At 46.1% G+C, this 23,949-nt stretch overlaps 1 protein-coding gene and 1 long non-coding RNA gene across 3 annotated transcripts in view; one reads left to right on the top strand and one right to left on the bottom strand.

Annotated features, from left to right (window-relative positions):
• The window catches only part of LOC121000945, a 677,653-nt gene that overhangs the window by 59,193 nt on the left and 594,511 nt on the right, over window positions 1–23,949 (top strand). The gene's annotated exons all lie outside the window — the stretch shown is intronic.
• The window catches only part of KIRREL3 (kirre like nephrin family adhesion molecule 3), an 886,110-nt gene continuing 879,540 nt past the window's right edge, over window positions 17,380–23,949 (bottom strand). For both annotated transcript variants that reach the window (XM_040431744.1, XM_040431736.1), the window contains one exon: window positions 17,380–18,951. In XM_040431744.1, the coding sequence (XP_040287678.1) occupies window positions 18,508–18,951 (444 nt within the window). In that variant the 3' untranslated portion in view covers window positions 17,380–18,507. The remainder of the gene's footprint in view (window positions 18,952–23,949) is intronic.

Consider the following 23,949-nt stretch of genomic DNA (forward strand, 5'->3'; position numbering starts at 1 on the left):
TTTCAATGTTTGCCTCAGGCAGCAGGAAGGATATGTGCTCCCATGCCCCTTTGCCAACAAGCACTGAGGGACGGGGGTCCAAGCTGAACTCTTGCACCAGGGCCCATGAGCTCTTAGCTACGCCCCTGGTTAAAGCAATACTCGCCTCCGTGTCTTTCATAAAATCATGACTTTATGTCATAAAATAGGAAAATCATGCAATTATACAGTAGGTGATGGGTCATCATGAGAATTGGGAGCTTTATGTCTATGGGCTTGATCTCGACCGTAACATTGCTGTGATATTCCCCAACCTGTATCTGAACTGCAAAGGTTCAGAAAACCTACTAATCCAATAAGTGGCAGCAGTCAGGTTCAGACTGTCCCACAGGGGAACAGACGGGCCCCTGAGCAAGGTGGGCCCTCAGTTCCCCACCCCCTGCATAAGTGCCACATGGCACAGTAGACTGTAATGCTACAGATAGGCAGCCTACAGAATCTCAACCAGCCTAGAAGTCGCTAAAGGGACACCCATAATCCGTCACCTTGCTGATGCCTGCCGCTATGTGAGCATGTGTTCAAGGCAAGAGCCAGTTGACTGGATACTCCCAGGGGCTACAGGACAGAACGGTCTAGGCACAGGCTAGGCAGCAGGCTACTACTGAAAAAAAAATGGGTTTGCCACAGTTTTAGGGACTTGTGAATGGGGCTCAGGTAATATTTGTATGTAGCTGTACAATGCCCTTGGAGAATGTATTTTAATGGTGAGCCCTAGGCACCCCAGCCCTCACACTGACAATAAGAGCCCAGTGCCAGAGTAGCAGAAATTTAACTGACAGACTGGTAATAGGGGTCTCTTGTGGTGACTCTGGTGTTGGCCCTGGATCCTGTTGGCAATATATGCTGAGGTCTACACTAGAGGCCTGTAGAATGGGGGATGTTGGTGCCATAGCCAAAGCAGCCAGGATGTCAATAAAGGAACATGGTTACATGTGTAACTGAAGTTTACATTTAGGATTTCTGATAATGCAGCATCTTGGACCCAGAGCGAGTTTGAAGAGGAGGATGGGAGTGGTAGTGGTCACGGTACTCACAGTGGCTGGATCCTCCTCCCTCACTCCCAGGGCTCTCACAGTGACTAAGGGTCTGTAGGCCACATAGGGGCACCCTGTGTGGAATCTCCTGGCCTATAGGTGGTGGGGTGCCCTTGATGGTGGGGTGCAGAATGGACAGGAGACCAGAGTGGAGTTAAACAAAGTAACTTACAGTCTTTACTTGAGCAGAAAGTTGCAAAACTCTTCCACACACGATGGAGGTGCAAATCTTGGTAAACAGTTCCAACAAAAGCTGAAGAATAGGTTAGACGGGATGTACACGTTTTTAATATTGATCCTCAGGATAGCTCATCAATATCAGATCAACGGGTGTCTGACTCCAGGCTCCCCTTCCAATCAGCTGTTTGAAGAGACTGCTTTGCTTGGGCCAGCAGTCACATTCGTTGGTCACATGGCCTAGGTACAGTTAATTAACGCTGGTAGCACCAGATCATTATATACCCAGCCGTGTTGCCGCCTAAGGTCCTGGCGCCCTAGGCATGTGCCCTTGTGTGCTTTCATGTAAATCCAGCCATGCAAGCAAGTGCTATGAAGCCCAATAGCTGATAACTGTCCACAGACTGTTCATTGCATTCCCTTTTCATCTGCACACAGGTTCTCTGAGGTTCAGTGGAGTTCACTGGCTGAAATTGTCTGACAGGACTGGCAAAAAACCAAGTTAGGCCTCCTGCAAATGACCGTATGGCTTTTTCAGTGTTTTGCAGTCGGTTTTTCACGGATCTGTTGTTCCGTTTTTTGTTTTCGTTGTGTTTCCGTTTCTGTTCCGTTTTTCTGTTCCGTTTTCCGTATGGCATATACAGTATACAGTAATGACATAGAAAAAATTGGACAGGGCATAACATTTTCAATAGATGGTTCTGCAAAAAACGGAACAGATACGGAAGACATACGGTTGCATTTCCGTATGTGTTCCGTTTTTTTGCGGACCCATTGACTTGAATGGAGCCACGGAACGTGATTTGCGGGCAATAATAGGACATGTTCTATCTTTCAACGGAAAAACGGAAATACGGAAACGGAATGCATATGGAGTACATTCCGTTTTTTTTGCGGAACCATTGAAATGAATGGTTCCGTATACGGACCGTATATGGAACGCAAAAAACGGCCCGTGAACAGAGGCCTTAGGCCGAGTTCACACGAACGTGTGGACCCGTGCCTGTGCTGCGGCCCGCAAATACCGGGCCGCAATGCACGATCGCCGGCCGTAGGTCAGCCGCATCGGATCGCGGACCCATTCACTTTAATGGGTCCGCGATCCAGCCGTTCCGCTAAAAGATAGGACTTGTTCTATCTTTTAGCGGAACGGAAGTACGGGACGTAACCCCACGGAGGCACTCCGTAGTGCTTCCGAGGGGTCCTGTCCCGTGCGGCCGTTCCGCGATTCCAGATTTGCGTACCCATTGAAGTGAATGGGTCCGCATCCGTGATGCGGAATTCACACGGAACTGTGGCCATGTATTGCGGCCCGCGATTTGCGGGCCGCAATACTGCCACAGATCACACACGTTCGTGTGAACTTAGCCTTAGGGAGAGTTCACATCACCGTTATTTTTTCTGTTCTTCTGATCTGTCCAAAGAACAGAAGAATAAAGAAAAGAACGGATCCTGTAAAAAAACAGATCCTGTGCATCTCAGGTGGAAATGACTCAAACAGATGACAAATGTGCATAACTGATGCACAGGAACAGTTTTTTACAGGATCCTGTTTTTTTTTCTTCTGTTCAGATCAGGAGAACAGAAAAATAGGCTGAGTTCACACTTCAGTTATTTCCATCAGTGTTTGTGAGCCAAAACCCGTAGTGAAGTCTACACAGAGATCATGTATAAGGGAAAGATCTGCACCAGTTCTGTGCTTTTTACCCAGAAAGGTTTTGCCTCACAATAATGATGGAAATAACTGACCAAATAACAGAAGTGTGAATTCAGCCTAAGGCCTCCTGCACACGAACATGGCCGTATTGCGGACCACATTTGCGTATCCGCAATACACGGGCACCGTTCCGTGGGCATTCCGCATCACGGATGCTGACCCTTTCATTTCAATGGGTCCGCAAATCCGGAGATGCAGAATGGTACAGAACGGAAGCACAGAACGGAAACCCACGGAAGCACTACGGACTGCTTCTGTGGGGTTTCTTCCCGTACTTCCATTCTGCAAAAAGATAGAACATGTCCTATCTTTTTGCGGAACGGGCTGATCGCGGACCCATTCCTTTCAATGGGGCCGCAAAAGATGCAGACAGCACACCGTGTGCTGTCCGCATCCATTGTTCCGGTCCGCGGCCCTGCAAAAAATATAGAGCATGTCCTATTCTTATCTGCAATCGCGGACAAGAATAGGCATTTTTTATATAGCGCTGGCCATGTGTGGTCCGCAATTTGTGGACCGCATAACACTTATGGTCGTGTGAATGCACACTTAGGGCTCATGCACACTCACATGTACCAGCCGGGCTCGTATTGAATGGGCCTGCAATCCGGAACGCGTGGTGCGAAACAGAGACATGGAACTCAATGGAAGCATTATGGTGCGCTTCCATGGTTTTCTGTCCGTGCCTCTGCACCACAAAAAAATACATGTTCTATTCTTTTGCAGTGCGGACGGATCATGGACTCATTCCAGTTGAATAGGTCTACATCTGTCGGCGGAAACCGCGTGGATGTTGCCTGTGCATTGAGGACCGCAAACTGCGGTCCGCAATGCATGGAACTCCCGAGCAACGGCTATGTGCATGAGGCGTTATGAACTCCCCCTTGCTCCATCAACACCTGAACTCAGGGAACAGGTAGAGCTCATCCAAAGGCCTTAACTCTGCTCTCTACCTAGAAAACACATCTCTGAGGGTCCTGGTTAAGGGCTCATGCACACGACCGTATGTATTTTGCGGTCCACAAAAAACAGCTCTGTAAAAAATACGGATGACATCCGTGTGCATTCCGTATTTTGCAGAACGGAAAAGCTGGCCCCTAATAGAACAGTCCTATTCTTGTCCGTAATACGGACAATAATAGGAAATGTTCTATTTTGTTGCGGAACTGAAATACGGACATACGGCCCATTGAAATGAATGGTTCCGCATACGGTCTGCAAAAAAAAAAACGAACGGACACGTAAAGAAAATACATTTGTGTGCATGAGCCCTCACAGCCATGTTCTCAGCTTCAACAATACACGTTAAAGCCACGGTGCAGAATATCCTGCAAATAAAGACAAAACAGTGCAAAACATAAGAAATAGGTTAACTTAAATTCCTATCAAATGTCCACTTTCTGTGTCTAGTGGGACACTACAATCTTACATTATTGGAATTTTCATATAATTTGTTTCGGGGCTTTCTGTGCAGACAGCAGTCGTTGTGGCACTTGGTCCTAATTTCGCAGTCGGTCTCTACATATTCACAGGTATGATTGAACTTCCCGCTCTCCTCCCAGCAGCGTTTCCCAGAATAGACTTTTATTAGACCCTGATGCAGCAAGAATGGATTTCATTAAGGCTGCAATAAGGTCATTAATGTGTAATTCAGCGCATTATTAAAACTCAGTTAACCTCATTGTTGGCCAGAGAAGTCACCTTCCACAGCAGCTGGAAGTCACAAGGTTGGCCCAAGATGCAAATATTTAATGGAGTCTGAGCTTCAATTCTGAGCAGAAAGGTTAAAACATCAATTTACTGTTAATTGTATAATTAAGTAAAATCAACTCAACTTACATAAAAGTCTGGACCTTACTTATTCCATCTCCTACCAACTACAAATTTTCTGTAAAGCTGCTACGCGGCCTAACCTTGTTGCACCAGTATCCAGATAGGAGCACCGTGACCCATTACATAGACACAGCACCGCTCGGCATCCTAAACCTGGAACTAGTAGAGCCTCCGAGGCTTGCTGCATATATTCACTACATAAATAATTATGAGGACCTTAGCACGTATTTTGATCAAAACTCATCAGCCCATCTGGCCAGACTAGGTGACCTATTATACAGCGTCAGGTTGATGTTCATTGGGCCTACCAGCGCAAATTATTCAGAGGGACCACTTTCTGTGCATAGGGGTACATTCACATGACCGAATGTGTTTTGTGTTCTGCAAATTGTGGATCCACAAACCACGGATACCGGCAAAATACGGAACGCATACAGCCAACCCTATGATAGAAATGCCTATTCTTGTCCGCAATTGCGGACAAGAATAGGGCATACTCTATCTTTTTTCTGGGGCTGCGGAACAGATGTATGGATGAGGACAGCACACGGTGTCATCTAAATAAATGGGTCCGCATCCGTTCCAAAATTGCGGAACGGATGCGGACCCATACCCATAGATAGGTTATGTGAATCTGCCCTAAAGGACATATACATGTCCACTTTTAGATACTTTTCTTAACATTGCACATAAAGTAATTATTATCAAGAGCTAATAGGATACTTGTAATTCTGGATATTGGTTTTAGGGTCAACTTCAGTTGAGATCGTCTTCTGCTTAGGGGCCCTGTTTCATTAGTGGTCCATTATTGTATCACAGCTTGGTTCCTTTGGAGGTTCCTCTTGTAATCTGATGGGCCAGCCTGGACCTGCTCTGGGCATTGAGATAAATTACACACCTTTGGTACAATATTTTTTGCCCCATAAAATGCACTCCTCCTCCCTCCCCCCACCAAAGTGGGGGAAAAATGTGGCTGCGTCTTATGGGGCAAATACTAATGAGCTTCCTGGGCTCTGTACTCACCGCTTCCTGGTCTTCTACCGTTGGTTGTGTTGTGACTGCGCACAGTGTGAGGGCGCTCTGTGACCACACGCTGTGCGCGTCGGGTCACAGCACAGCCGACGGCAGGAAGAAGAGAGAGAGCTGGATCCTTGGAGCCGACGGCGTCTGGAGCAGGAGAGGTAAGTTGATTTTTCTTATTTGCTGATCTAAGGCTGGGGGCTGATCTGAGGCATGGGGGGGCTGATCTGAGGCATAGGGGCTGATCTGAGGCATGGGGGCTGATCTGAGGCATGGGGGCTGATCTGAGGCATGAGGGGACTGATCTGAAGCATGAAGGAACTGATCTGAGGCATGGGGGGACTGATCTGAGGCATGGGGGCTGATCTGAGGCATGAGGGGACTGATCTGAGGCATGGGGGGCTGATCTGAGGCATGGGGGGCTGATCTGAGGCATGGGGGGCTGATCTGAGGCATTGCGGGGCTGATCTGAGGCATGAGGGGACTGATCTGAGGCATGGGGGGCTGATCTGAGGCATGGGGGGCTGATCTGAGGCATGGGGGGCTGATCTGAGGCAGGAGGGGACTGATCTGAGGCATGGGGGCTGATCTGAGGCATGGGGGGCTGATCTGAGGCAATGGGGGGCTGGTCTGAGGCATAGGGGTCTCATCTGAGGTCTGAATGGAGGGTCTAATTTATATTGAGGATCTTAGCTGAGGTCTGATTGGGGGTCATTCACATTGGGGTCTAAGCTGAGGTCTGATTGGGGGTCTGATCTGAGGTGTTATTGGGGTCTTATTAACATTGGGGGTCTGATTGGGGCTATGTGCAGAGGTCTGATTAACATTGGGGATCCGATTGGGGCTATGATCTGAGGTCTGATTAAAATTAGTAACAGTTCCCAAATAAGACAGCTCACGACCTTTTTAATGTCTGCACGGGAAAGGAGCGATCCCCATAAGATGCATACGAAATGATCCCAGCAGACGCGCTTGCTCTTCAGAATGTATTTATTAAACGGTTCACAGAACGCGTTGCGGCATGTCTGCCTTCCTCAACTGCAGTTCCTCAAGAGCAAGCACGTCTGCTGGGATCATTTCGTATGCTGATTAAAATTAGTGGCCTGATTGCTGGTCTGATCTGAGGCCTAATGAAAAATAACTTTTTTCTTATTGTGCTCCTCTAAAACCTGGTAATTTAGGAAAATTGCTACTGCTGCCCCAGAGGAGTGGAAGCAGAGGAAGGGCTGATGGCTCTAGCTGCAAAAATCATTCACACTGGCAAACCTTACACCGATGCTCCCTGGGGCCAGGGCAGTGATAGAAGAGGGCACCCTTTCTTCCTGTCTGATAGTAGTTGGGGTTGCACTTGGTTTTATGGGTTTGGTGAGGGTGCAAGGCAGGAGGTGTAGGTGCAGTGGTTGCCGTGTGATGCTGGAGTCAATAATCAAGCCAGTTGTAGAAAATAAATATCTCTCTTTACTAAAGTGCATAATGGCAGTTGTAGTTCATCCAGCGGTAAAACACAGTTCCAAACAATTCTAATCTAATCTTATGTGGATCGGGCAGATGGATTTCAACATACCCAATTCATTTCTTCTTGATGAGATATGCCACCGCCAGCAGGGCTGTTTTTAGGGTTTATCCTGCTTTAGACATGTTTAGTGCTCCTATTAGTTTGGCTATAGCTGTATAATGACTTGAGGGTATACAGTAGCTACATGAACTTATTTTGATCATGTGGTACAAATGCAGTTGAAACCGCACAGTTTTAGGGTCCATGCACACAAAAGTTTTTTGTCCATATCCATTCCATTTTTTTTGCGGCCCATATGCGGAAGCACTCACTTCCATGGGGGTGCAAAACAGGTGGAAATTACTCATGCGCATTCCGTGTTCGTATGTCCGCATGTCTGTTTCGCAAAAAAATAGAACATGTCCTATTATTGCTCGCATTACAGACAAGGATAGTACTGTTCTATTAGGGGCCAGCTGTTCTGTTCCACAAAATGCGGAATGCACATGGCCGGTATCCATGTTTTGTGGATTCGAAATTTGTCAACCGCAAAACAACAATGCTCGCGTGCATGAGCCCTTACCATGATTGCTGTGGTTGTGTGATGTGGTTATTGGCCATGCAGTTTATAAATGACAAATCAACAATACCCATGGATGTGTATTTTTTTTACATTTTTTATTCTGCTTTATTCTGCTTTTGGGGAAAGGGGGGTGATTTGAACGTATTTTTTTTATATTTTTTATTTGTAAAAACTTTATTAATTTTTTTACACTTTTTTTTATAGTTCCCATAGGGAACTATAACAATCAATCTTTTGATTGCTATTATCATAGACTCCAATGCACTAGCATTGGAATCTGTGATGATTTTACTACTTTCCTATGGAGCCCTATTACAGGCAAGAGCTCCATAGGAAAGACAGTGCAGCAGCCTTGTGTCATAGACTATGACAGGGGCTGCCGCACACAAGCTCCGGCTCCTCCGATCGCCGCACAGGGGAACCAGAGCATAACCGGAAGCGTGTGCTTTTGTTTTTTTGCGCGCTCAGATGCCATGGTCAGGTTTGACCATGGCTTCTGAGGGGTTAAATGTCTGCGATCAGCATTACCGCCGGTCACGGACATTAGCTGCCGGTGTCTGCTGTAGGAAACAGCAGGCACCTGGTTGCTATGGCGCCCGCTCCGCTCGGAAGTGGGCGCCATCTTTAAAGACCCGACATGTGACGTAATAGTACGCTACATGTCAGGTAGGGGTTAATGCAATTTTGAATGTGTGGTTAAAAACATCCAATCTGAATATACTCAGCTAATAGTAAAATATAAACCTAATGCACAAGTCTGAAGGCATCTCCATTAATGGATAGTGCATGCTATGATTGGAAAAATCACAACATGCACCATCCAACTCCCTTTCCCTCAAGATTTATTTACTCAAGTGAGTGGGTCTGCAAGAAAAACAGCCAGGCCGCAGGCATCATCTGTGAGTGTTCTGATAAAAATGCTTCCATGTTCAGAGATTAGGACGCAAACTACACTGCTCAAAAAAATAAAGGGAACACAAAAATAACACATCCTAGATCTGAGTTAATTAAATATTCTTCTGAAATACTTTGTTCTTTACATAGTTGAATGTGCTGACAACAAAATCACACAAAAAAAAATAAAAAATGGAAATCAAATTTTTCAACCCATGGAGGTCTGGATTTGGAGTCACACTCAAAATTAAAGTGGAAAAACACACTACAGGCTGATCCAACTTTGATGTAATGTCCTTAAAACAAGTCAAAATGAGGCTCAGTAGTGTGTGTGGCCTCCACGTGCCTGTATGACCTCCCTACAACGCCTGTGCATGCTCCTGATGAGGTGGCGGACGTTCTCCTGAGGGATCTCCTCCCAGACCTGGACTAAAGCATCTGCCAACTCCTGGACAGTCTGTGGTGCAACGGTGACGTTGGTGGATAGAGCGAGACATGTTGTCCCAGATGTGCTCAATTGGATTCAGGTCTGGGGAACGGGCGGGCCAGTCCATAGCATCAATGCCTTTGTCTTGCAGGAACTGCTGACACACTCCAGCCACATGAGGTCTAGCATTGTCTTGCATTAGGAGGAACCCAGGGCCAACCGCACCAGCATATGGTCTCACAAAGGGTCTGAGGATCTCATATCGGTACCTAATGGCAGTCAGGCTACCTCTGGCGAGCACATGAAAGAAATGCCACCCCACACCATTACCGACCCAATGCCAAACCGGTCATGCTGGAGGATGTTGCAGGCAGCAGAACGTTCTCCACGGCGTCTCCAGACTCTGTCACGTCTGTCACATGTGCTCAGTGTGAACCTGCTTTCATCTGTGAAGAGCACAGTGTGCCAGTGGCGAATTTGCCAATCTTGGTGTTCTCTGGCAAATGCCAAACGTCCTGCACGGTGTTGGGCTGTAAGCACAACCCCCACCTGTGGACGTCGGGCCCTCATTTCACCCTCATGGAGTCTGTTTCTGACCGTTTGAGCAGACACATGCACATTTGTGGCCTGCTGGAGGTCATTTTGCAGGGCTCTGGCAGTGCTCCTCCTATTCCTCCTTGCACAAAGGCGGAGGTAGCGGTCCTGCTGCTGGGTTGTTGCCCTCCTACGGCCTCCTCCACGTCTCCTGATGTACTGGCCTGTGTCCTGGTAGCGCCTCCATGCTCTGGACACTACGCTGACAGACACAGCAAGCCTTCTTGCCACAGCTCTCATTGATGTGCCATCCTGGATAAGCTGCAATACCTGAGCCACTTGTGTTGTCTCATGCTACCACTAGAGTGAAAGCACCGGCAGCATTCAAAAGTGACCAAAACATCAGCCAGGAAGCATAGGAACTGAGAAGTGGCCTGTGGTCACCACCTGCAGAACCACTCCTTTATTGGGGGTGTCTTGCTAATTTCCTATAATTTCCACCTGTTGTCTATCCCATTTGCACAACAGCATGTGAAATTGATTGTCACTCAGTGTTGCTTCCTAAGTGGACAGTTTGATTTCACAGAAGTGTAAATGACTTGGAGTGACATTGTGTTGTTTAAGTGTTCCCTTTATTTTTTTGAGCAGTGTAGTTTAACATCACTTCAACATCTGAACAAGTCCCAACTCTTGCTAGGTGTATGGCCACTTTTACTCTGTGGGGGACATTTATCAATAATGGCGTAATGTGCACCAAAAAAATACTGACATTACAAATCAAAAGTGGTGATTTGTTTCACCTCATACAGTTGCAAGAAAAAGTATGTGAACCCTTTGGAATGATATGGATTTGTGCACAAATTGGTCATAAAATGTGATCTGATCTTCATCTAAGGGCTCATGCACACGACCGTTGTGTGCATCCGCGGCCGTTGTTCAGTTTTTTTTTTGACGGACAACGGTTCACGGACCCATTCAAGTCAATGGGTCCGTGAAAAAACACGGATGCACACAAGATTGGCATCCGCGTCAGTCATCCTTGTCCGTAGGCTACTTTCACACAGACGGATCCGCTGATCCGTCTGCATAAAAGCTTTTTAGATCTGATTTTTCACTTCGTGAAAACTCAGATCCGACAGTATATTCTAACACAGAGGCATTCCCATGGTGATGGGGACGCTTCAGGTTAGAATATACTAAAAGAACTGTGTACATGACTGCCCCCTGCTGCCTGGCAGGTGCTGCCAGGCAGCAGAGGGCAGACCCCCCCCCTGTATTTAACTCATTGGTGGCCAGTGCGGCCGGCCCCCCCTCCCTTGTATTTAACACATTGGTGGCCAGTGCAGCCGGCCCCCCCTCCCTCCCTCCCTTGTATTTAACACATTGGTAGCCAGTGCGGCCGCCCCCCCCCTCCCTTGTATTTAACACATTGGTGGCCAGTGCAGCCGGCCCCCCCTCCCTCCCTTGTATTTAACACATTGGTGGCCAGTGCAGCCGTCCCCCCCTCCCTCCCTTGTATTTAACACATTGGTGGCCAGTGCGGCCAGCCCCCCCTCCCTCCCTTGTATTTAACACATTGGTGGCCAGTGCGGCCGGCCCCCCTTTCCCTCCCTCCCCTAATTAAAATGACCGACCCCCCATCATTGGTGGCAGCGGAAAGTTCCGATCGGAGTCCCAGTTTAATCGCTTGGGCTCCGATCGGTTACCATGGCAGTCAAGACGCTACTGCAGTCCTGGCTGCCATGGTTACTTAGCAATTTTAGAAGCATTATACTTACCTGCGATGTCTGTGACCGGCCGGGCGCTCCTCCTACTGGTAAGTGAAAGGTCTGTGCAGCGCATTGCTTATAGCACAGACCTTTCACTTACCAGTAGGAGGAGCGCCCGGCCGGTCACAGACAGCGAAGGTAAGTATAATGCTTCTAAAATTGCTAAGTAACCATGGCAGCCAGGACTGCAGTAGCTCCTGGTTGCCATGGTTACCGATCGGAGTCCCAGCGATTAAACTGGGACTCCGATCGGAACTCTCTGCTGCCACCAATGATGGGGGGTCGGTCATTTTAATTAGGGGGGGGCCGGCCCCACTGGCCACCAATGTGTTAAATACAAGGGAGGGAGGGGGGGCCGGCCGCACTGGCCACCAATGTGTTAAATACAAGGGAGGGGGGGCCGGCCACACTGGCCACCAATGTGTTAAATACAAGGGAGGAAGGGGGGGCCGGCCGCACTGGCCACCAATGTGTTAAATACAAGGGAGGGAGGGGGGGTCGGCCGCACTGGCCACCAATGAGTTAAATACAGGGGGGGAGGGGGGGGTCTGCCCCCTGCTACCTGGCAGCACCTGCCAGGCAGCAGGGGGCATTCATGTACACAGTTCTTTTAGTATATTCTAACCTGAAGTGTCCCCATCACCATGGGAACGCCTCTGTGTTAGAATATACTGTCGGATCTGAGTTTCACGATCTAACTCAAATCCGATGGTATATTCTAACATAGAGGCGTTGCCATGGTGATGGGGACGCTTCAAGTTAAAATATACCATCGGATTGGAGACTCCTGACTTTACATTGAAAGTCAATGGGGACGGATCCGTTTGCAATTGCACCATATTGTGTCAACGTCAAACGGATCCGTCCCCATTGACTTGCATTGTAAGTCAGGATGGATCCGTTTGGCTCCGCACGGCCAGGCGGACACCAAAACGACATTTTTTTCATGTCCGTGGATCTTCCAAAAATCAAGGAAGATCCACGGACGAAAAAACAATCACGGATGAGGAACAACGGAAATCCGTTTTGCGGACCGCAAAAAAAAAAACGGTCGTGTGCATGAGGCCTAAGTCATAACAATAGACAATCACAGTCTGCTTAAACTAACAACACACAAAGAATTAAATGTTACCATGTTTTTATTGAACACACCATGTAAACATTCACAGTGCAGGTGGAAAAAGTATGCACTGGACTTTTGTACGATATTCTAATTTTTCGAGTTTCACCTGTATAGCAGAACAGCTGTGCTTGCATGTAATCTGAACACACAGCTAAACACTTCTAATGGTCAGGGCCATATTTACAACAAGGCCCTGACCTTGTTCAGATTTTTCGAGTTTCATCTGAATATGTAGAGAGAGGCGGGGGGGGGGGGGCAGCAGGAACAATTGTTAGCCAAATGACTGCTAAAATGTATCGCCAGCTAAAGGCTATGGAGACCTTCAACGCAAATTCTTTAAATGATTGCATTCTACTTATTTTGTGCTAAAAAAAATTATTATTTGTGTTTGTTAAAAATTTTCAGCCTCTTTCCCAAAATAATGATGCAATCTGTGTATTTGCAGAGCAGCAGGGTTCTTTATTTTCATTGAATCCTGTCATCTGACGGCTCAAGTGAAACTCTTATCTGTGATCTCCTGAAGCTCATAAACACTTAAGCCATATTCTTATTGATGTGATGTATGAGCTGTCAAGAGTTCAAAGAACAGGGCTAAAAACTGAGCAGACAGCTCTGCTAGATTAGAGGACTCAGGGTAAATAGAAACTGAGAGTCTTCAGATACACTTTCAATTAATAAATTAGCCCAAAAGGAGTAGACTGCAATAATAAAACAATGCCACAAAGTTGTCCATAGCATTTAACATTTCTAGTCTGTCTAATGATTCTCTACACTTTACAATTTTCCATGATTGTCTGGCATTAGCTCACATTGACACCACATTAAGTACCTACCATATAGAAACACAACTGCTTTCGGGGCCCATGGTCAGAGGGGACCCAGCACTGAACTGATTCTGCTTCTTCCCTTCTCATGGTCATAAAATAGAATGGTGAAATTCTGATTACCTGCAGCCTCCACTAGGGGGAGCTCACTGCATTCAGATGTCTACAATGAACCAGCTATTAGCTGTATAAATCTGAAAGCACTGAGCTCCTCCTAGTGGAAGAGTAGTTTCTTTAGTTGGCAGTTGAGTACATGGTCTACTCCTCATCTTTTCCATCTGTTGCTGCTATTCACAGACGTCATTTGAATCTTGCTCATGAAAACATGTAGAACAGAAATGTAGGAACCTTCTTTTTATTTCCTATATCTTTTTCTAAAGTTTTCCAGAGCTTAGCAGTCACATGACTATGCACCTGTGTAGGAGATGGAGTGTGACACCTATCTGGTGGTATGGGAAAATAGGTATCACAGAAATCCCAGACAGTCTTACAGTCTTCCCAGTATACTGGGCTGAGGGAGGTGACTGTAGTCGTGCAGAGTGCAGAGCAGGTCAGCAATGATTTCATAATGGTATTCTAGTAGAGGACACCAGGGGATGGGGAGCCGCTTCTATTTTTGCAGCCGCTCCAGTTCAGGCCATTTATCTCCCAGACAACATTGAGATGAGTCCGGTCGGAGCTGGCTATACCCAGAGGCAAATTGTTAACGAGGTGGAGAATGAAAGCGTGGGGAGTCACAAGTGACCATTAACTCTCATGATGAGAGGACGCCTTCATCATGAATGTCTGGAACATTCCTTACCCTGAGGTTATCTTTACTCTATTTCATTCTACTTTTGTAAGATTACAGGATATTCAGGATAAAAAGATAAAGAGATGCTAGACCATCGTAATTCCAGATTTAGGCCTGATTCAGACGACTGTGATTTCTGTCCATGTGCCCCCTAGAGTACTCCCACATAGCACAGAGACATTGCACACTTTGGTTTTTCACCACAGATCGTTGGTCCGTGCCAGGAAACTTGCAGCATTCAACATTCTTATCCGTTTTCAGTAGGATACTCATTTATTCTTATGAATGTGTCCGAAAAAACAAAAACAACAAAAAAACAGATGCATGTCCAGATACAGCCGTGTTTTGTGGATGGAAATTGGAATGGCTAATCTGGCCTAAGAAAATTTTCAATACTTTCTAATATTACCAGGATACAGTAGAAGATGAAAGTGAAACTCCACCTTCAGACATTAGTATATTATGGAACTGCACTTTGAGTAATTCTCCTTTATGGGTCTATTACAGCCTCAGCATTTTGTGTTTGGACAGTGCAGATGATGAGTTCACTTAAATAGAAAAGGATTCAATTAGTAGTATGAAGTAATCAGTCATCATGGAATTCCAAAAAGTTTATTAAAAGAATCACTCCCTTAGGCCAGGATATAAGTGATCTGATGTTGCAGGGTAGGGAAGTACAGATGTAGCTAGCACATGTTATTTACATGAGGCTGTATGTTGAAGGTGGCTGGGGAGGGGGTGATGTTATTTACATGGGACTGTATATTAGAGGGGGCTGTAGACAGAGAGGGATGGTATTTACATGGGACTGTATATTGGAGGGGGCTGGAGAGATGGTATGATGCTATTTACATGGGACTGTATGTTGATGGTGGCTGGGGAGGGGGTGATGTTATTTACATGGGACTGTATATTTGAGGGGGCTGTAGACAAAGAGGGATGGTATTTACATGGGACTGTATATTGGAGGGGGCTGGAGAGATGGTATGATGCTATTTACATGGGACTGTATGTTGATGGTGGCTGGAGAGGGGGTGGTGTTATTTACATGGAACTTTATGGCGGAGGGAGGGAAATAGTGTTATTTACATGGGACTGTAGAGTGGAGGGGCTGAGGAATTATAATTTGTGAGGACACTAAGAGGAGGAATATAACTATAGGGGGCACTGCAGGGGAGAGCATTATAACAGGAGGTGGCAATATAAATACTGGGGGCACTGTGAGGGCATTTTAAATCCAGGGGACATTAGGCATTCTTATTACTACTGGGGGCTCTGTAGGAGTGACTTATAGATCCGTCTTATTTCTACAAAGAGCACTATGGGGACCTTATTACTACTGAGGGGTCTGTGAGAGCATTAATAATACTGGAGGCCTCTTCTACTAATGGGGGCACTCTTGGGGAGCATTATCACTGTTGAGGGCACAGTAGGGGGCAGTATTACTAATGAGGACACTCTAGAAGGGTATTACTATTAGTGGGACTATGAGGAGCACTACTACAATGGGGGCACTAATATTTCTTCAGGATAGTATTTGGGGGTATTGGGGGGCACAACGAGCAGCAGGATAACACTGTGGGGACTCCAGGTTGGGGGATGATGATAGAAATGTGAGGAAGTTAAGATGTCTGTGGGTCACACTCTGCAGAGACGAGGTGCAGCTGAAAGAAGTTGTCTGGACCGAGTGGAGATGATGACAGAGAAGATCTACATCAGAGGAGACATCAGCTGGAGGCACCGGATGTGACAGGTATGTGCTGCTGTATAGCGAGTACAGCAAAATGCAGCGTGCGCGGGAGGGTCGACTTAGGCTACTTTCACACTAGAGATTGCCTTCTCCGGCAGGCTGTTCTAGCGGGTGAGCGGACATCCGGTGGCACGGTGCACTAGCGGTAGCACGGATCTGGAAGGCTGCTCACCCGCCAGAACAGTGTGAAAGTAGCCTTAGAGAACTGGGCCATATTTATTGGGGCTTGGGCCCCGGATCCTTTGAGACCCTAGCAATGCCCCTGATTGTAGGCTATGGTATTCTACATGATCCTGACATACTGACAGGACTTTTCATTACACTGACGGTTGTTTGCAGACTGTTGCAAAATAGTGTTATAAGAATACGAGAAAAATGCGATCAAATTTGTGGGGTAGGCATAACCATATTATAGTAAGGCCTCATGCACACAGCCCAATTAAATGGGTCCGCGAAAGGTGTTAAGTTTTTTTTTTGCTGTGCATACAGATCACGGATCCATTCAACTTGAATGGGTCTAGATCCATCTGCGGCAGCCTTACAGATGGAGTCCGTGCATTGGGGGCCCCAAATTGTGGTCCCCAATGCACGGAACGGACGGGCAATGGCCGTGTGAATGAGGCCTGAGCCTGTATATGGTAAACTCTTAAAAAGACCACTTGAAGGAGAAAAGAAATGTGACACCATGGCACAGAGGGCAACATCAGGTGTAACTGCAAAGGAGCAGAGAGAGGAAGGATGAAAACAAAGGCCCAGATTTACTAATGTAACTGCTCCAAATAGTTGTGGCGCAAGATGGTGCAATTTGGCACATCTAAGGTTTCTACACTTTTTTCAACATACTTGACAAGGGGTCTTAGTAAAATGTTGGGAGAGCTTTGTGGGAAAGGAGGAAGAGCCTTGGATGTTCCATTTAACACCAACACTTTGGTGCAATTCTGGTGTAAAAATTTGTCTCTAATGAAGCCAACCAATAGTTGGCATAGTCTGTCCCTGCACCACATTTAGTCTGTATTATTTAGCCTGTGATAAATCTGGTGCAGGTCCAGACAGCTTGTCTAAGCTTACACCATCTTTACAATTAGTAAATCTGGACCAATGTGTCTGTGTTTATGAAGGTTACTTATAAATGATTTTGGTAGCCTTTTCTATGACCTTCTGATAATCCAGCACCTATCAGGTCCTACTGATGGATTTATGGTCTTTTGTGATACATACGTGTAATAAGCTTCCAAGTGACTGAACCAGGAACATAGAATGATGACATAACAGTTGTTGTATTTGTCTTTGTTCCTATTGACTTGTGATCACATGACTGAACACCGCTGCTGCGGCAATAAGTACATTCGAGACTGCGTGACAACAGCGACTGGCTGTCCTGTGCTCAGACAAAGATTTATTAAAAGATATGTATATATAGATATCCAACAAACATGGCCAACCCCACTATGACACACACATTGCCTATTTTATTGAAGGATAACACATAACACTCCATTACCATTCCACATTTTGTGCTCTGGTCCTCATGGAATGGTTTTATCCAGAGATAATGTGACCTGGCCCATGGTCAGCACCCATCGCGGTACCCATCAACACCCTCAGATCAGTTTATACCACTTCATCATGAGTAGAAACAATGTATGAACAGTATAAAATAATCATATAAACTATAAGTGTGTGATGTCTCTCATGTGAAGGGTCCTTGATAGATGTGGAGAAGAGACAAAATGGGAACCGATGACTCCAGTCCTTATAGTCCCTGAAACTGGAGATTTTTTTTTTCATTTTTTTTTAAATAAACCATGACAAAATTAAAGAAGATAATACAAAAAAATATCAAAATCTGCTCCATTGTTTCCTACAGTCACATCCCCTGACGTGGGGGAATTTTCCTACAAAGTTCTAGGGCATAATGGGGATGGGTACCATTTATAAGAGATTTAATCACCTACTAATTGTAGCATTTTTATATATATATATATATATGCTGGGCGATACACGGAATAGATTGGGACTTCCCCTTGTCATGAATAGGCAGCTTATGGCTACATGAACTGGTGGCGTCCCCCTCCAGGGTCATTGTGTCCTCTACTACCCTGCCATTATCCACATTTATCATCAGCATTGTGCTTACTAATGGCTAGATTCCTGCTTCATGTTGTGCCGCAGCTCCACACATGACTGGAAGCTTGGCGTTTTTTTGACATTTTTGTTTTTCTGGGGATAGAGTCTATAAAACAGTTAATTCCCCCCCACCTAAAGAATAGAAGCATGGCTTGTTGTACTCCATAGAACAAAGTGCTTTGTACAGTATGGAGATCCTCCTCTCTCCTTTTTTTCATATAAATATAAAACTAGATAAATATCTCGAGAGGCTCCACACAACTCTTATATCCTGGCTTCAGAATGTCCGAAGTCCTTCTCATAAGCCTTAACTACTGCTGAACGTCCTTCTCCTCCTACCTCCAATGCATTTCACATAAGGCCCATTGTCACACATGTGTCTGCATTCTCCTCTGAAGTGGCCGGCTCGGGTCCGAGTTTTGAGAGGACGACTGGGAGTAGTGGGACGAGGAAGCAGACGCTTTGCTGGACTTGTCGAACTGAACATAGCCATCTTGCTTCCCGCTGCTGCTGACACTGCTGTCACATTGAGTGTCCAGGAAGGAGCTGCTGTCGCTCATTGAGCCCCTCTGGAACTCACGTTCACAAAGCTCGATAGAACTGCTGCCCATGCCGAGGACAAAGCGCTGACTGTAATCGTACAGGCGGTTCTGGCCGCTCAGTGTGCTGTAGATGTTGGTGAAGGACATGCCTGTAGGCACCCGCTGCTTATTTGCTGGTCGTATATCTGGTTGGCAGTTGGATAAGGAGATGGTTGGGGTTGAGTGGTGGTCCTTGAAGGTGTTGACGCTGTAGTAGCCGTTGGTTGGGTCCTGTGGAGGAAGAGAAGCTGTCATTTCAGGATCGTTAAGGAGTCATTTAGAGGCAGCACATTCAGTGTGTATCACCTGCTGCGGTGATATTGTGGGTTTTGCACACTAGGTGAATACACCCTCAGCATTAACGTCATTTATCGAATTAGTTTCATGGATTTTAGCTGCAAATTTTCAACACACTGACGTTTTCAGTGGACATTTTACATTGCAGGGGTCACTTGTAATGAGCTGAGCCACTGGAAGGGTGTCCTTTTGGGTTACAGCAAGCAGAGATCTTAAACTACGAGGGATTGATACATAAAGTGTATTGGAATACTGTAAAGATTTTCATCATACAGCGGATTTAAATAATAAAACTGAACTATAAAGACAATCAGCAGGGACCAGCGGTATCCAGCATATCCACCGCTTCCTACAATGGTTACGCTTCTGCAAATTTGTAATATGTTATGGCACAAATTTACTGATATCTTTCTAAGAAGTGGCGCAATTTGGCAAACTAGACTGACTATAACTTTTTCTGACTCGAAAAAGGCCCGGGTTTAGCTTAAAAAGAAAGAGGCATAGCCTCTCATAGTAAGGCATTATTCACACGTCAGTGATTTCCATCAGTGATTGTGAGCCAAATCCAAGTTTGGAGCCTTCACCGACATAAGGAATAAGGGAAAGATCTTCTTCTGTGCTGTGTTTAGAGCCACACCTGGTTTTGGCTCACAATCACTGATGAAAATCACTGACCGAACACTGACAGTGCGAATAAGGCCTAAGCCAACCGATAGCTGGTATGGAGTTTATCCCTGCACCAAATTTATCATCCTGCATGAGTCCCTGTGATAAATCTGGTGCAGGTTTAGACAACTGGTCTAGGTTAACACCACCTATAGGATTAGTAGTCTGCCTCATGTGTTCTTCACCATTTTGTATATCTATGCTTGCTGTCAGTGAATAAGCACACTATTTACATTCAGAGGTGTCAAATTTGTTACGATGTATCCAGGTAGACAATTCTATGTGAACTACGGTAAATACATCAGCAAAATTGTCTTTCCTGTCCTGATAGTTGCTACAATGTATCAGTGCAGGTAGAATGTATCAGTCTGGAGCTTGTCACCTCTCCTGACATGTCTGTTTTAGTAAATTCTATACATGTGTTCTCCATGTAATAACAATTCTGGAGCATCTATTCTTATGACTGATGTGCCATTCCTTTATTATTTCTACTAGAAGTTATGAATGAATCGTCAACAGCTTGCAGTAAAGGTACAGATGGGTGTTACCAGTTGGTGGTGTGTCCCTGCACAGTCTGACACCAGCAGCACTGATTGGACAGAGTCAGACACACCCGCTACTGGTAACACCTAGCAGTAACTTTTGTTGCAGACTGCTGGCAATTTATTTGTAAACTTCTAGCAGGAATAATATAGTCACAAGAACAGATGCTCCAGCATTGTTATTATATGGGGAATGCATGTAGTTACTAAAACTGACATGTCAGGAGTGGTGACAGGTAGGGTTGAGCGAATTGTGCTTTGGATCCAAGATTCAAAGTCGATTTGTTCCCCAACTTTGTTTTAATGATGTACGGAGACCTGTCTCCATACAGCATTAAAATGTATGGTCTGCGCGGAGGCAAACTTTGTTAAAGGGAGTCTGTCACCACCATATGGCCATATACAGTGCTTACATTGCCCTATAGCACACCTATACATGAATGTTATGGTACCTTTGTCTTTGTCTTTAGACTTGCAGAAGCTGGAAAAACGAACTTTGATTGATATGCAAATGAGCACTTGCAAGTGCCCAGGGGCGGAGTTCACTGTGTTGGTGCCCAAGCTGCCCTGCCTTTTTTCATTGTTCCCCCGCCCCAGCCTCTGCATATGCCCACCCTCCTATTCCCTTGCATCATCCTAAGGTGCGACCGAGATCCTGCGACTGTGCACTGCCTGCCAGCTTCTGCAAGTCTAAAGACAAAGACAAAGGTACCATAACATTCATGTATAGGTCGCTATAGGGCAATGTAAGCACTGTATATGGTCATATGGAGGTGACAGACTCCCTTTAAGTCCGAAGTCTCACGAGATTTCGGTGAAGAACTTCTGCTTTCGATTCTACAACTTTAAAAACCTTTTAAGGCCTCATGCACAGAGAGCGGGTCAGCAATCCACGGCCACCGGCCGTGTGCATTACGCATCATGGATGTGGACCCATTCACTTGAATGGGTCAGCATCTCCGGAGATGCTGAACGGAGTCATGGAACGGAACACCAGAAGCACTACGGAGTGCTTCTTTGGTGTTTCTTTCCGTTGTTCCGCACTGCAAATAAATATGACATCTCTGCACGGATGTTGCAATTGCGGTCCCAAATGCACGGGACGGCCGCACAACGGCCGTGTGCATGCGGCCTAAAACAGGAATCCGAACTCGTCTTCGGTAACGCCTGCTGTACAGGTCTCCTTACAGCATTAAAATGAAGTTGGGGAATGAATCAAGTTCCGATCCTGGATCTGAAGCGCAATTCGCTCCACCCTAGTGACATGTCCTCTTTAAGCTCAAAAATTATTGTCTAGATACAATTGTAACCAAACCTCAGCTGTGAAAAGTATTAGATTAGGATAGATTTTTAGTCTCTGGGTGTAAATAAGAATGTTCTTATTCAATGGCAGCATGCAGAGACCTTGAAAATTGAAACATGCTAAGTGGACTTCATTTATCAAAGCTGTCAAAAAGAAAAACTTTTTTAGACCTTAGAAACCAATCAGAGCCCAAGTTTCATTTCTTAAATTGCTCTGGTAAAATGAACGCTGTGCTGTGATTGGCTTTCATGGGCAACAACAATAGCTTTATTTTTTTTTACAGTTTTAATAAATTTGTCCCACAGAAGAAATCTGCAAAATGCTGTAAATGTCATAGACTATCCCAAATCTGTCTCAGTCGCAATTAAAATGTTATAAGATTGGAACCTGCCGTGAATGGGAGAGGAGCAGTCAGTGACTGGAGCGTCCATTGTGCTTAATTAACAGAATGGGTGAAGGATCCTGAACAGATCAAGACCAGAGATGTAGAGACACAAAAAGCTCTAGAATCGCATGTCGGCCCAAGTCCCGCGAGAGCGTCTGCTGCAGTTGCTATGGAAACCACTTTGATTAAATATAACACTAATTCATTTTTTGGAGGAGATGACATTAATTATGCTTTAAACCATGTCTCTCATCTGTATGTAAATAACACCGACTGAGGGGGGAGCGGTAGGATACTGTCACAGGGGTGATGAGGAGTAACCCGAACTTTTAATTCTGCAAAACTGAAAATGTGTCTGAGACAGATGGAGATAATGTAATATAATCTACAATATGTGCCGTGCCCGCTGACTTCTATTTGTGGGGGGGAAGCTTAGCACATGATGACCAGGCTTTACAGGAAAGGGGGCATATATGGCTGAAAACCTGTCCTGACCTTATAATAATAATAAAATGTATTTATATAGCGCCACCATATTCCGCAGCGCTTTACAAACTCATAGGGTTCATGTACGAAACAAAACTTACTGGCTAATATGCAACTGAAACACTCGCAAGAGCTTACAATCTATGAGGAATTGGGGGTGACACATAAGGTAGTTGACTGTGATAAGTAGGATTCGAGCCATTATTCAACTGACAGGAGTGGTTCCGGCCGATCTGCTTCAGGTTTGGGACTACTAGAGGATCAAGTTTAGGCCAGAGGAGTTGGTGGGGGAAAGGTTTAGTCTGGGAAAAGTCATTTTAGGTAGCTTGATAAGCCTGCCTGAAAAGATGTGTTTCTAAGGGGGTGGAGAGCACGAGTAGGGTGGTAGATGGAGCGGAGAGCACAAGTAGGGTGGTAGATAGAGTGGAGAGCACAAGTAGGGTGGTAGATAGAGTGGAGAGCACGAGTAGGGTGGTAGATGGAGCAGAGAGCACAAGTAGGGTGGAAGATAGAGTGGAGAGCACGAGTAGGGTGGTAGATGGAGCGGAGAGCACAAGTAGGGTGGTAGATAGAGTGGAGAGCACAAGTAGGGTTGTAGATAGAGTGGAGAGCACTAGTAGGGTGGTAGATGGAGCAGAGAGCACAAGTAGGGTGGTAGATAGAGTGGAGAGCACGAGTAGGGTGGTAGATGGAGCAGAGAGCACAAGTAGGGTGGAAGATAGAGTGGAGAGCACGAGTAGGGTGGTAGATGGAGCGGAGAGCACAAGTAGGGTGGTAGATGGAGCGGAGAGCACAAGTAGGGTGGTAGATAGAGTGGAGAGCACGAGTAGGGTGGTAGATAGAGTGGAGAGCACAAGTAGGGTGGTAGATAGAGTGGAGAGCACAAGTAGGGTGGTAGATAGAGTGGAGAGCACGAGTAGGGTGGTAGATAGAGTGGAGAGCACGAGTAGGGTGGTAGATAGAGTGGAGAGCACGAGTAGGGTGGTAGATAGAGTGGAGAGCACGAGTAGGGTGGTAGATGGAGTGGAGAGCACGAGTAGGGTGGTAGATGGAGCGGAGAGCACAAGTAGGGTGGTAGATAGAGTGGAGAGCACAAGTAGGGTGGTAGATAGAGTGGAGAGCACGAGTAGGGTGGTAGATAGAGTGGAGAGCACTAGTAGGGTGGTAGATGGAGCAGAGAGCACAAGTAGGGTGGTAGATAGAGTGGAGAGCACAAGTAGGGTGGTAGATGGAGCAGAGAGCACAAGTAGGGTGGTAGATAGAGTGGAGAGCACGAGTAGGGTGGTATATGGACCTAGATGTTCTCACAGCCAGAGGCAGAATAGGTATTTCTGGAGCCCCATGCAAAGCTATGTTTGGGGGGGGGGGGGGGGGGGCATGTTGCATTGGTAAGCCACATCCTATAGCAATGCTAAGCTCCACCCCATCACACCATTAATATGGTGATCCCTTACGTATACCCCACACAGTATAATGCCGTCTTATGTATCCCTCACCCAGAATGATGCCCCCTATGTGCCCCTCAGACAATATGCCTCCTTTTGTACCTC

This window comes from Bufo bufo, chromosome 1 (assembly GCF_905171765.1).
Source record: "Bufo bufo chromosome 1, aBufBuf1.1, whole genome shotgun sequence".
In the NCBI taxonomy this organism is placed as follows: Eukaryota; Metazoa; Chordata; class Amphibia; order Anura; family Bufonidae; genus Bufo; species Bufo bufo.